This window comes from Limulus polyphemus, unplaced genomic scaffold, assembly GCF_000517525.1.
Source record: "Limulus polyphemus unplaced genomic scaffold, Limulus_polyphemus-2.1.2 Scaffold2724, whole genome shotgun sequence".
NCBI classification, from domain to species: domain Eukaryota; kingdom Metazoa; phylum Arthropoda; class Merostomata; order Xiphosura; family Limulidae; genus Limulus; species Limulus polyphemus.
The window spans coordinates 119,182-134,185 of record NW_013668334.1 but is presented as its reverse complement, the minus strand read 5'-3'; the positions used below and the strand labels follow the sequence as shown (position 1 = coordinate 134,185).

The following is a 15,004-nucleotide window of genomic DNA, read 5'->3' as shown; positions in this document are numbered from 1 at the left end:
TTCAATTCAAATATTTAATCAAGACTATACCCTCCAAACTACTCACCAAATACTAAGACATCCAATCTAAAGACCAACAACACAGTTAGAAAAATAAAACTGTCTTAGCTGAAAATGACTTACCCTAACAACATTTATAGTTGTTTCTAGCCATACCATTCTCACCATTAAGTAAAACAAAAGAAGAAGAAGGAAATGATGTATCAACATTATCAGTTCCCTTACAGCCTCAAAAAACCTCAATAATATTCCCTCTAACTCTTCTTTTTCCAAGAGGACACAATTTGAGAGATCTTAACCTGTCCTCGTATGACAACCTTTCCATGCCAGGTGTCATCTTAATACCCCCCCTCTAAACTCTTTTGAACCAATTCCAGGTGCGTCCTGGCTTACCGTAACACCGAGAACAATACCAGTGGACTCCCTTGAAAAAGCACGTAAAGAAATAGATTAATGCTCTGTCAACACAATAGTGAAATAATTACTTATTTGTTACTATTATATTAACATTTAAAGTAACATGTGTGTTATTTCTACCAATAATTAAGTGTATCAAAAAATATTTACTTGACAATATTCTCTCGTGAAGGGCTTCTCTATGTTCTCAAAATTACTGATAGTGTGAATTATGTATGCCTCTTGTTTTAAGATTAAATTACACGTGCTTCTTTGGTACGTATTTTTGTTATTTTTATGAGAAATCTGTGGGCCCCTTTCAGCGTTTTTCATGGTAGAATGTTAGAGTTCAGTCCACCCCAGAACAATCCAACGTCCTCCTAATGTAAGGAGTAATAAATACTCTGATTATGGCATAACTAGTAACCTATACAATAAAATTATAACTTCTTTAGACTTGTGTTTAGTATCCATTCATCTACGTCATTGATTTAAATCAATAAGTGCATAGGACCTAACACCGAGCCCTGAGGTGCCCCACTTGTGATATTTATCCAGTTTCACTGAACTCCATTTCTAAGAACCCTCTGCTTTCTTCCACTCAGCCTTTTTTCTATCCAATGAGTTAACGTACGCCCCTCGTACATAGAGAGATCATTTTTTCAACAAGCCTTTCATGTGGTACCTGTCAAATTCTTTCTGAAAATCTAGATACATCAAATCCACACTCTTACATTCATCTACATAAGCAGTAACTTCTTCAAAGAATGTCAAAATATTAGTAAGGCAAGATTTTCTCATAGTAAAACAATGTTGACTATCCAACAGATTTTAAAGTTTATTAAATTAGCGTGCAAAGCATCTTTTATCACACTTTCAAAAACGTTTCCCAATACTGATGTCAGAATAATAGGCCTATAATTACCTGGACAATTTTTATCCCATCCCTGAAAAGAGAGTAAGAAGTAACATTAGCCAGCTTCCAACCCTCTGGCACTTGCCCATTATTCTAGGACTTACAAAAATAGTAGCAGTGGCTCACATTTCCAATGCTTAACGTCCTTCAAAATCATTGAGGAAATATTATCTAGCCCAGGAGACTAAGCATTCCTTAAACTTCTTATATCAACTATAAAACACTACTTTTACACTGTCATCGTGAAATATTACTGTCATACTATAGCCGTGAAATATTACTGTTACCGCAGGATATTATTTGAACATTATTACCATGAAATATTACAGTCACATTATTTGCGTTATATATTACTGTTACCGCAAGATATTATTTGAACATTATTACCATGAAATATTACTGTCATACTATAGCCGTGAAATATTACTGTTACCGCAAGATATTATTTGAACATTATTACCATGAAATATTACAGTCACATTATTTCCGTTATATATTACTGTTACCGCAAGATATTATTTGAACATTATTTCCATGAAATATTACAGTCACATTATTTCCGTGAAATATTACTGTTACAGCAAGATATTATTTGAACCTTATTACCATGAAATATTACAGTCACATTATTTCCGTGAGATATTACTGTTACCGCAGGATATTATTTGAACATTATTTCCGTGAGATATTACAGTCACATTATTTCCGTGAGATATTACTGTTACCGCAGGATATTATTTGAACATTATTTCCGTGAGATATTACTGTTACCGCAAGATATTATTTGAACATTATTTCCGTGAGATATTACAGTCCCATTATTTCCGTGAGATATTACTGTTACAGCAAGATATTATTTGAACATTATTTCCGTGAAATATTACTGTCACCGGTATTATTTTAACATTATTACTGTGAAATATTGCAGTCACTCTGTCACTGAAATCTTTTCATGAAACTCTTTTTTTTTTGTCACGCCAGATTAAAAATAATATATTTAGCCATAATAAACAACATGTGTAAATTACAATCACTCCCAAATTGAACGAAAGTATAATATAGAAAATACTTTATTAAATTGAAATTTCAATTAGAATTATGTAACAGTTATACATATATATTTAAATTAGTCCTATCTATAGAAACTAATGAAAAAAAATCTGTGCATGTATCATTATAGAATGCAATAGAAAATTTCACATACTTAACATCATCGTTACAGTTCAAGCACTGTTGAAAAGAACAGCTAAATGAATGTTGATTCTGTGAGAGCTGAATGAAAATCAACATTTTTTTTCATTTTTAATTTTCTGAAATTAATATTATGTAATCCCAAACAACACCAATCATTATTTTTTGCTACGAATACTCAGACACATATAAGTTGAAATTCAGCTTAGGTATCCTAATATACTTCTAGTGAAAAGCATAATAAAACATTTTACTCACGATCACATTTCAAACCTTGGCGAAACAGGCCATAAAGAAGTGAACCACAGTGATCACAGAAGGTAGGACTCATGTAATTATAAACGTTGAAGCGATGAGGGACGTTGATTTTAAACCGCTCCCTCAGATACTGGAAATCATATGCAAAATATAATTAGACTAAGCTATTTAACAAAGCTAGATTAAAGAGTGTTTTGTATGAAAATAAGTTAATATTCCTAAATAACTGAAGTGAAGAAATTGATAAATTTAACAGATTTATACACTAAAAAAACTTTGCTATGTTCTCGATTCATGAAGATTGAGGTAAAAACAATAGGCTAAGAATTGTCTATTTTTTGTGTGAGCTTGGAATAACTGGCAAAAGTGGTTTGCCATTTAAAAAACTACACCCGTGGTTGTACTGATTACCCCAGAGTGCATGTTAGCACAGTTTAAAAATAACTTTTGAGAATTTCTTTACAAAAGTATGGTTTGGTTTGGTTTTAATTTCGCGCAAAGCTACACGAGGGCTATCTGCGCTAGCCGTCCCTAATTTAGCAGTGTAAGATTAGAGGGAAGGCAGCTAGTCATCATCACCCACCGCCAACTATTGAGCTACTCTTTTACCAACGAATAGTGGGATTTAACGTCACATTATAACGTCCCCACGGCTGAAAGGGCGAGCATATTTGGTGTGACGGGGATTCGAACCAGCGACCCACAGATTTCGAGTCGAGCGCCCTCACCACCTGGCCATGCTGGGCCCAGCAAAAATGGAGTGTCATAGCTGCGATCTTATGACTATAACCGACCGCAATACAAAGAAAATATCTAGAAAGTTTGTATTTTCTTTAGAGAAGAAATGCTATATTTAATGAATAAGTTATCTTTTGAACGTTCTAGACCAATTTATTTCTAGCTATCTTGCTAACTTCGCGGAACTTTATACAAGAAACTGATGTAAAGAGGGCAACCATGTGAGAAACAGGAAATGTAAAACAAAAATAAAAAAACATCTGATAAGATACAAACCTCCTTATTTGTCAGGAGATTTAACTAACATCTTAAAACACAAACATTGAAACAAATACTTCGAAAAAGAGCTGAGTATCCTTGTATGCCTTCTTAGGATATTTTGTAACTTGACAATTTAGATATTTTTGTTTTGAGTTTCACAAAAAGCTACATAAAGAAATATTTACACACAACTGTTCCTAATTTTGAGCTAATATGCTGTAGATGGAAGGCAATTAGTCAAAAGCCACCACCATCAGCTCTTGGGCTTCTCTTGTCTGATCGCATAGTGGGATTTAACCATCAGTCTTATAATGCAACCATGTCCCCAATGTGTTGATTCACTTTGATAATCATTTGTGTAAACTTACAGTGATAATAGGTTGTATACGTTTACAATAATAATAGCTTGTGTTAATTTTCACCAGTCTTATGTTTAATTTTTATCCAATTTCAAATTCCAGAAAAATAAGTTACCAGTGTGTTTTGTGATTCCTTTCCTGCTCCAGGACATTTTCCAAGGAACTTATCATGACAGCGTTTGTGGACGGCCACTTGACACGCTGTAGTGAAAGAAACAAATCACATTGTATCAAGTTCTTTTTTAGGCATCAGTGAAACGAATTTGTATAAAGCCAAATTTAGAACGATTAATTTTGATCTTGAACTCACGATTATAGAGTGTATTTTTTTTTCTCACTGGATATTATAACTCGAAATAATAAAATAACGTATTTTTTTAATGGGTTTTAAATATAGTAATTTTGTTTACAACTTACTTTTACACTGGTAGCCTTGCTTTCCAAATCCCCTGAAACGAGTATAAAATTAATATTATTTGTAAATTCGCCAAGTTAAATATAGGATTATTGCACAATAAAAAACTGGGGAAGCAACATTCCATTATTTTGTCAAAATCATTTGTTTGTCTACAGATCGAAATACGTAAAAGTATTTTACGAGAATAAATTAACAATCTAAAGTTGGTTGATTTAAATTAACAGTGGCCTTAACCAGTTTACAGACTTTCACTGAGCGTGACTCTATCAGTTCCCACGTAAACTAACAATTAAAATTTCAACGTCAAATATTTAAAAGAAACTTGCACAAAAATGTATACAAAAAACTGTTTCTAAAACTAATAAAATATTTCCTTGTACTAACAACATGTAGTGTTAGGCTTACATCTTCTTCAATGTTAGGCTTTGCACCTTTTACAATTTACAGTTATAATTTGCGTAAATTAAAATCATCAATTACCAGAGAAATTATTAAAAATACTTAACTATAAATACACTTGAATAAACATGACATTGTATCCCTCAAACTTGGATTTTAATTTACTATTTAAAGTTATGTTACTGAATATTACACAGATAACTTAAAATATTCCGCAAAAGCTTGTTCGTTTGCTTGTAGTTAAGCCCAAAGCTACACAATGGCTATTTGTGCCCTGCCCACAACGGGTATCGAAACGTGGTTTCTTGCGTTGTAGGTCTGCAGACATACTGCCGTGCCACTGTGTGTGTGGGGGGGGGCTGTAAAAGTTTCTTTATAATTGTTACATGTTTGAATAATAATTAAAATAAAATATTTTGGTAACGTAGTAATCTCGTCTAATACAAGTAAAGTTTGAAGATTACTTGATATTATGTTGGTTCAAATTAGACTCGACTTCTACTAACGTGAGGAGAATTAATCTATATTTGCATGGTAACTATGGCAACGGTAAATTTACGAGTTTGTACTGCTAAAAATGTTATTCCAAGTTATTAAATTATACATATGATGCCATTAAATTAATCTGGTTTTGGAATAGGCCTGAAGCCCCTAAAATCTAGAATATATATAAAACTGCATGTGTACATGTTTTTTTTTTAAATTCCTAAAAGCTAATTTCATAAATTTATATCATGTTTCACAAGTGGCATCTTACCACATGAAGTCTTTACAAAATGCACAAAAAGTTGGCTGTCGAAAAAACTTAGCAATAAATTCGTGACCGTTTACTTCATGGACCTTATGATGTCTTACAGCTCCACGGCGTCTTGCTATTCCACTATTTGTTCTTAGGTCATCCTCTAACAAAGGAACTATAGTGGGAAAAGAACGCTTATTTAATCGTTTTAGTCAACAGGTAAACGGCTTTCAGTTTCGGTTATAAATGTGTGTTGCTAAGTAGTTTACACCTCCAAAACCCTCAGTTTTATGTGTGCTTTGCAAAGTGGATTTTAATCGTAAAGCTCTGAGTTTAAATATGATGTTTAGCGTTTTAGGTCCTAACACTTGCTTTTATATTTGACGTTAACTTGTATAGATCTTAAGACTGTCACTAGTATGTGACACTGCTAGGAGATTTTTTAGCTCTAAAACTTTCAGTTCTATATGTGATGTTAGTATTGTGCATTTTTAACCTTAATATTTACGACGTTCCACGTGATATCGCTAAGTGGCTTTAATTTTAAAATTCTCAGTTCTTAATGTAACGTTGCTAGGTGATCTTTGTCCTAAACTTTTCAGTTTTCATATATGGTTTTGCAAGGTAAATTTAAATCTCCGTAACTTTTATTTTCACTGTTTTGTTTTATGTAGTTTTACCAATTAACTACACACATGATTAAAATTTGTTTAGGAAATACTGTAATTTTCTTTACCTTAAGTATTTTTGTTATGAAAATAAGATTATCATGAAAGTAGCTTCTTTGTAAAGCTATTTAACAGAGAGAATACAGATGTTGTAAGAAATGTTTTCAATGCTTAAATTTAGATGTTAACTAGAGGGCCCGTGGCGTTAAGATAGAAACGTTTATTCAAATAGGTCTAGGATACCCAGAATATTCTAAATATGACGTCAAGAATCAAGTAAATTAGGGGAGTATCGAGAGACGAGAGTAGATTATAAATATAAGACTCAGTAAAACATTGAATCAAGTGTAGTTAACGGTTTGCAGTGAGTCAGTAAGGTTAGTTCAGTGAAGTGTTTGGATTAGTGTTAGTTATCGAGTATATTCAGTTGCCCAATCGATTAGCTGTGAAATTGTACAAGTGGTTTTTTTATTTTTTATTAGTAGTACTGTTGACCAGGTATTTCCGTTTGAATATCATTTGTAAAGTTACTAAGGCCCACAATTACAAAAGTGTACAAGCGAAGGTATCTTGTAGAAACGTTAAAGATGAAATAAACTAATTTGTTATAGTTACATAGACTGCACTTGACCTTATTTTCACCAAATACATTCAAAGAAACAACCAAACGAAAGAACAGCATTACAATAAAGAGTTACAATAACAAATGGTGAAATCTGTAATCTTCACTTTTCAAAAATTTATCGTGTAGTTTAGAATAAGCAGATGAATTACAAATGCAAAACTTTACTAGAATTTTGATCTGATTAACAGATTACTAATTAATTAATGAATCATTAACAGTAGAAGCTCAGATCAATGTTAGGAATATCTAGTAATACTTTTTCTTTTAGAAAATTATGGCCTTCTATAAACTCATAAGAAGACAAAAAACATCAAATTGCAGAAGACGCGAGAGAGGTTAAGTAGTAGTAATGTAAAGTTATCGGTATGAAGTGCTATGAACACAGATAATCCACGACAGTTGTTTCTTATCAAATTTTATTACATACCTAGTCAACAAAAGGATGACAATATTTACTTACCTTCACCATCTTTGTAACATCTAACTTGGACATTCAGTCTTCCACTTGGTCGTAGTTTAAGCTATAGCCATATAAATCATATAACATATTAAAACCAAACCATAATAAAGCGGTTAAAATAAACTGTTAAAAGTTGACGTTGGAATAATAATAATATAATGCAGGACGAACACTTTATAAAAATGTACTACACAATTAGGTTTACAATGACCACCATCATTCTGTAGTTACGTTCTAAAAACCGATTGACTGACCACATGCAAGATAACAAAATCGCTTTAAATTAACATTACTTCTAATCGCTTTCTCTCATAAATATTTCCTTTGAAAATTTGAAATTTATTCTAAATCCAATGGTCCCGAGCGTGACCTAATGCTTAGCGTCGGATGGGAAATCCGAAAGTCTCGGATTCGAGATGTTGTGCTATCAACATGCTTCGCACTTTCGGCTGTGGGTGCATAATAAGAGTGACAATCAATAAAAATTAAGAACGGATGTGACTAAGCAGTAGCAGTCTCTGACCTGATCGACCACTTAGTCCATGGTGTGTATAAGGTGGTGTTCAGGTGAACAAACAAACAAATCCAAACCTTATCAGACATTTCTTTATGTAGACAAATCTTAGACAAAATATTGTTGCCCTTGCGCTCATCGCAGTTCTTTTTAACCCTAATCTTTCCATCTCGGATTATATATATTTTGTTGTACAACTTGAATTATTTTTTACATCACTTATTATTTTTTTCTCACTGACAACGTATCCATTTTAAGTCTCATTTCTTCTTTCCTTTACTTACCTTAAAAATTACTTGTCTACAAGCTCTGACGTGTGGAACGTGGGAAGACTTCCGATGCCTGGTTTGCAAAATAACACAGCTTACATATGTACTTTTTGGTTTTTCACTCATGTTTACGAGAGTAATTTAAAATGGAAAAATGAAGAAGCAAAACAATGTAAAAAAGAGAGAGAAATTAAACATGTGTGTCGTTCTAATTTTCCACTGGACTTGGAAGAAAGTGCTTGTTTACGCCATGTTGAACAGGTGTGATTTTACAAGACAATACCCGCCTTTCCTATGCATCAACTTGTGTCAAAACTTTTTTGTTCCATTCTCTCAGTTCAAAACACATTCTACTGTACGTGAATTTCATTTTGTTTGCACAAACACAGATCAGCAGTAACTTGTCAGTCAATTTAACTTTAAAAAATTTACAAAACCTTGAATATATTGATACTTGATATTTCTGTTACCCAGAAGGTCTCTTTCTCTCTCTGTTTCTGTAGAATAGAAAACGAAATTATCTGCAACCAGTGTTTGTTTCAGAACTAAAGAAACCACTTGAAATATCCTAATCCAAGCAAGTCTCAAACTGTAAGTCCATTCAATCAAATCTCAAATATCTTTCGATCAGCACACGTACGATTGCCATATTTATTCAGAAATATTTTTTTTTGCGTATTAAGGCTTCATATAACACTCAGTACATGCGATTTGAGACAGAAGATGTTGTTTAATAAATAACTTATAACAGTAGTTGCCTGAACGAAACACACGCACACATAAATATTAATACAAGAAAATGTGTTTATAAAAAACTTTAAATTAATTCGTGAAAGAGGCTGATTTCGTAAAAGACTTGTAAAAACATTATTCTCTGAAATACGAGCTTAAAATATATTAAATTTCTTAATTAAAACTGGTTCATCATAAAGGATTTGCAACTGCATTTATGGCAAAGAGACAAGTGCAATTCTATGATATATTTAAGTAATTAGTAATTTGTATGTTTGATAAGAAAAACTAGCCTTTTTACTTTTCTCATTTATTTCCATTTTATTTTCCTTACCCAAATAGAAGGAACTTCGTCGTTTCCTCTACACTTGTCGGCCAAGACTTGAACCGGGATCAGCAGGTCAGCTAGTAGTTTGTTCGGTTTGTCCATAACCAGAAGGTGAATTAGTGAACCTAAAGAATCAAAAAATAAAAGCATTATATTCATGAGTGTGTAATTCTGAATAGGGATTTTTCACTTCTTTCAAATAGAATATTGCAGGACAAACGAACACCAATGTGTTCTTGATCAGATAGAATATTGCAGAACAAACGAACACCAATGTGTTCTTAATTAGACAGAATATTGCAGAACAAACGAACACCAATGTGTTCTTAATTAGACAGAATATTGCAGAACAAACGAACACCAATGTGTTCTTGATCAGATAGAATATTGCAGAACAAACGAACACCAATGCATGGTGTTTTCTTTATCAGACAGAATATTGTGTGACGAACAAATAGGAATGTATTATGTCTTCTTGATCTGACAGAATATTGTAGGACAAACGAATACCAATGTCTAATGTTTTCTTGATCAGATATAATATTGCAGGACAAACGAACACCAATGTCTTCTTCATCGTACAGAATGTTGCAGGTCAAAGAAATGGCAATGTTTTTATAAAACACGTGTGCGTCATTTCCCGATGAGAAATTCTTTCACTGTATATATATATATATATATATATGTATTTTCCTCCTTTTAATCACGGCATAGCGACTCATTGAATAGCTCTCTTGACCGATTTGAGATCTAATTACTGTTTTGGACTCAGGAGGTCAAACCTTTTCGATTGATGTATTTAACGACGCCCAAGGTCTCATAGATTAATTTATTCTAATCCTGCCTAAAAGAATTTTTATTTGAGGATAGGCTGGTAGAGATCCTGATGAGTATTAAAATCGAATCGGTATACGCGCGACCCACTCTTGGTATTGCTGGTACACAAAAATATAGCTAATAAAAAGTGATAAAAGGTCTCATAGATTAATTTACTCTAATCCTGCCTCAAAGAATATCAAGTGTCGCGGCTATTGAGGGTTCCCTCTTGTTTTGCTATGGTTTAGTGGCGTTTATAAGATTGTTTATTTCGGGTCAGAATGGGACAAACTTATTTGAGGGCGAAGTGGGATGTATCAAAGGGGGGTTAAGTATTATTAAATACAAAATAGATATGTTTTTTCTTCCTTTGAGGAGTATCTATTTGTTCTTTTTAACTATCAGGTAAGCCGAATTTACCCCAGGCTCTCTTTACATGGCTTCCAGGTGGTCAGATGGTGTTTCAAATTACCATTTAACCCAACCCTAGATATATGATTAAAGATACTTCTTTCGGTTTAAGTTCAAAGTATTACTACCACATTTGACCCAAAATAATTAACAGTTTCAAGTCAGCGAGAGGCAAAATGTGGAAAAAAAATTTAAAATCTTAAAAGACTAAATCTTAATATCTCAGATGGAAGGGCAGCTGGGGTGCAGAGCTCTGCAATGGGGGGGGGGGTCTGCCCCCATGCCACTTCGGTAGACACGCTTTTGCTGTGGGTTAAAATATGGTACTACGTTGTAACTATTCATTAGAAAAAGAATTACTAGAGCCCTTAATTATAGGCAAACGTTAGAATCAGTACTTCTCAGAACTTCCCTGAAAACGGCAGTAGATTAGGAGCCGAAACGGTCCAGCTACTAAACATGACAACGATAGTGAAATCGTCTCCATACGTAAAGTATCCTACACTTGTAGTGTAGTCTAGCTTTCTACACAAGAACTTTAATATTATAGCTCTTGATTTTGTGCATTCATATTTGTACGACTTTGTTTTAGTTTGTTGTTTTATAAAAATATCCAAGAATATAAAATATTTCAAATAAGATGAAAATTGTCAACAGTTGTTAAGTAGGTACGTGATACTGTCCGTCTTGTGAAACATTTCAAAATGAGGTATGAGAATTCCTTAAGTATTACTCCACTCTACACAATGTATAATTACTTGTTTCCAGCAGGGATGAAATAGTAAAGGAAAATTATCGTGAAACATATTCGAAAACTAAAATATGAATTTTACATCTCGAATCTCAATATGTATACCATAGAATATTTTAACGAACGTAAGCACTGAACGAAGAACAGTATGTACCGTAGAAGTAGGTGACGAATCTAAATAATGAATGAAAAACAGCACTAACAACGATGGTACCCAGCTGATGGTTTTAGGACAGAGTGATCATAGAAGTATTTTACAGTTTGTTTGTTACTTATAGTTAAGACTATTCATTATTATTAGTTACTGTTATGGTGTATTTTTAGCGACTCTTCTAGTAGAAATTATTACATGATATGTACCATAGAAGATGGTGACGAATTTAAGCACTGAATGAGAAACAATGTGTACCATAGAAGATGGTGACGAATGTAGACACTGAATTAAGAAATAACATGTACCATAGAAGATGGTGACGAATTTAAGCACTGAATGAGAAACAATGTGTACCATAGAAGATGGTGACGAATGTAGACACTGAATTGAGAAACAATGTGTACCATAGAAGATGGTGACGAATGTAGACACTGAATTAAGAAATAATATGTACCACAGAAGATGGTGACAAATGTAGACACTGAATTGAGAAACAATGTGTACCATAGAAGATGGTGACGAATGTAGACACTGAATTATGATATAATATGTACCATAGAAGATGGTGACGAATTTAAGCACTAAGTTGAAAAACAATATGTACCGTAAAAAGGCGGCGACAAGCTTACGTATTGAATAAGAAACAATATAGGTATATTTATTACAGAATTTGTTTTTCTTTCATTATTATTTCGTAGTTTAATTCGATTTAAAATCTGTACACTTACAAGTTAGTTATGTTAGGATATTGACGGTGAAATGAACTATGATGATATAATCTGGAATAACGCTGTTAAAAAATAAACTTTACTTCTCTAAAAATTATAACGGTAAAACTAGTGTAGCATATACCGTCAAAAAAAATAATTATTTTTTAAATATTGATATGTTGTTCTTCTATACTACCACTTTAATACCGTTTACATATAATTTTGTTTAGAACTGTTTCCATCCGTGAGAACAAGTTAATAATGAAACGATACCAATGCAAAAAGAACGACAATGGTATTAATCAGTCCTAGATCTATTCAAACATGAAAAAGAAAACAAAGTATCTTTTCCTGGTGTCTTTAAGAAATGGCATGGCATGGCTAGGTGGTTAGTGTAGGGCGCTCGACTTGCAATCTGCGGGCCGCGGGTTCGAATCCCTGTCACACCAAACCTGCTCGCCCTTTCAGCCATGGGGGCGTTATAGTGTGACGGTCAATCCCACTATTCGTTGGTAAAAGAGTAGCCCAAGAGTTGGCGGTGGGTGGTGATGACTAGCTGCCTTCTCTCTAGTCTTACACTGCTAAATTGGGGACGGCTAGCGCAGATAGTCCTCGTGTAGCTTTGCACGAAATTCATAACAAACAAACAAACTTTCAGAAATATAAATTAATCTACTGTTTAATAATGGACCACGCATGATTGATGAATCCCCCCCCCCCCTAAAAAGGAGCGTAGAGTAATGTGTTCAAATATCATCAGCGGCAAGTTATTTACATGATCTCGTACGTGTATATTTTAATCAACCCGAAGTAAACTTATTTTTGAAGTGAAAGAAAATTCAAGTATGTAAAACGTATTTGTTGGATATCGATTAAGCGGACTTGATTTAAAAATAAAATAAACTAGTTTCGCTTTTTAATGAAACTAATTACTTAAAAAGAGTTAAAACTTTACACTTCTAAGTACAAAGTATAGAGTGCCTGGAAGGGAAGGATTAGCATTTCCCCTAAACGCCCTCTTCTGTCATCTAAAATAGGTATAAATATCATTAATAAATAAGTAAGATGATCTTAAAAGATCCTACTACCAATACTTAACATGCTGTTTATAATAAGATTGAGAAGAAGAGCGTGGAATTGTTATATCATTAAGAGAAATAGTTAAGTAACTCTAACATATGTTTGAAAAAAAATTATCTAAGCGATCTTTTATATCTGGAAGCTTTTATTATAATATAATTTTGATTAGCTCCTATGTAACGTGAAACTTGAATTAAAAACTTCAGGAGTCAGTTGTTATATAAGATGAATTGATTAATTTTTACAAGCAGATTTAACCGCAATGTGACATGTAACTAAATTCTGTTTTAGTTTTAAAAACAAATCACTTTTCTGAAAGTTAAAATTCTTGTGTTACTGTAAGCTTCTTTCATATCCATTTTTTTGTTGGATTAATTTAATTAGGCTTAACTTAGCTGCAAGGACAGAGTAACATCGTAAGGAACTCTTGTCTAGCAAAATGTAGCTCTGGTTAAGGCCCTCCTCTTTTCTTGTGTAGAGAAATGTAGCTCTTGTTAAAATCCTTTCTTCTTGTCTATCAAGACGTAGCTCTTGTTAAGGCCCTCATCTCGCCTTGTCTAGATAAATGTACTTATTGTTCCCTTGCTTCGTCTTGTCTAGTGAAATGTAGATCTTGTTAAGGCTCTCCTCTCATCTTGTCTTGTGAAATGTAGATCTTGTTAAGGCTCTCCTCTCATCTTGTCTTGTGAAATGTAGATCTTGTTAAGTCCCTCGCTACGTCTTGTCTAGCAAACTGTAGCTCTTGTTAAGGCCCTCATCTCGCCTTGTCTAGATAAATGTACTTATTGTTCCCTTGCTTCGTCTTGTCTAGTGAAATGTAGATCTTGTTAAGGCTCTCCTCTCATCTTGTCTTGTGAAATGTAGATCTTGTTAAGTCCCTCGCTACGTCTTGTCTAGCAAACTGTAGCTCTTGTTAAGGCCCTCACTACGTCTTGTCTAGTGAAATGTAGATCTTGTTAAGGCCCTCGCTACGTCTTGTCTAGTGAACTGTAGCTCTTGTTAAGTCCCTCGCTACGTCTTGTCCAGTGAACTGTAGCTCTTGTTAAGTCCCTCGCTACGTCTTGTCTAGTGAAATGTAGATTTTGTTAAAGCTCTCCTCTCGCTCTGTCTAGTGAAATGTAGATCTAGTTAAGGCTCTCCTCTCATCTTGTCCAGTGAAATGTAGATCTTGTTAAGGCCCTCGCTACGTCTTGTCTAGTGAAATGTAGAGCTAGTTAAGGCCCTCGCTACGTCTTGTCTAGTGAAATGTAGCTCTTGTTAAGTCCCTCGCTACGTCTTGTCTAGTGAAATGTAGATCTTGGTAAGGCTCTTCTCCCGTCTCGTCTAGTGAAATGTAAATCTTGTTAAGGCTCTCCACTCGTCTTGTATGTATGTATGTATATATGATTATGTAAGTGCATAGACATGTTTGTGTGTATATGTTTTCATTGATGTATAGGCCTCTATATATACACACACATATATTCATATATATGTAGCTGTGTTTCTTTAAAAAATAAACAGCAAAAGAAGAAGAAGAAGTGGTTGTTTAAGATTCTAAAAGTAAGACAGTTAATTATCAAGAGAAAGTAACAATATCTTACATCACGTATCGAAAGTGAAGGAAACCAAAGTTTTTACATGCTAGAAGAACTGATATTGCTTATCACCTTACCAGAAACGACTAATTAAACATGCTAATACCATCAAATCCTTGTATAATTTTCAGCGCGTATCGACTTTTATCGTGTGTCGCTCAATTTAGTATTGTTACGTCTCCGTTTGTTAATTAACTTTCCGTAACTTCGTTCCGACGAAACTTTAGCGACACA

The 15,004-nt window shown here is 33.6% G+C and overlaps 1 protein-coding gene across 1 annotated transcript in view; it reads right to left on the bottom strand.

Annotated features, from left to right (window-relative positions):
• The window catches only part of LOC106467740 (putative protein kinase C delta type homolog), a 62,843-nt gene that overhangs the window by 24,984 nt on the left and 22,855 nt on the right, over positions 1-15,004 (bottom strand). Inside the window, exons 4-9 of the mRNA XM_022395926.1 lie at positions 9,278-9,396; positions 7,429-7,489; positions 5,694-5,850; positions 4,537-4,568; positions 4,235-4,320; positions 2,762-2,891 (exon numbers count right to left, since the gene is read on the bottom strand). Of these exons, the coding sequence (XP_022251634.1) occupies positions 2,762-2,891; positions 4,235-4,320; positions 4,537-4,568; positions 5,694-5,850; positions 7,429-7,489; positions 9,278-9,396 (585 nt within the window). The remainder of the gene's footprint in view (positions 1-2,761; positions 2,892-4,234; positions 4,321-4,536; positions 4,569-5,693; positions 5,851-7,428; positions 7,490-9,277; positions 9,397-15,004) is intronic.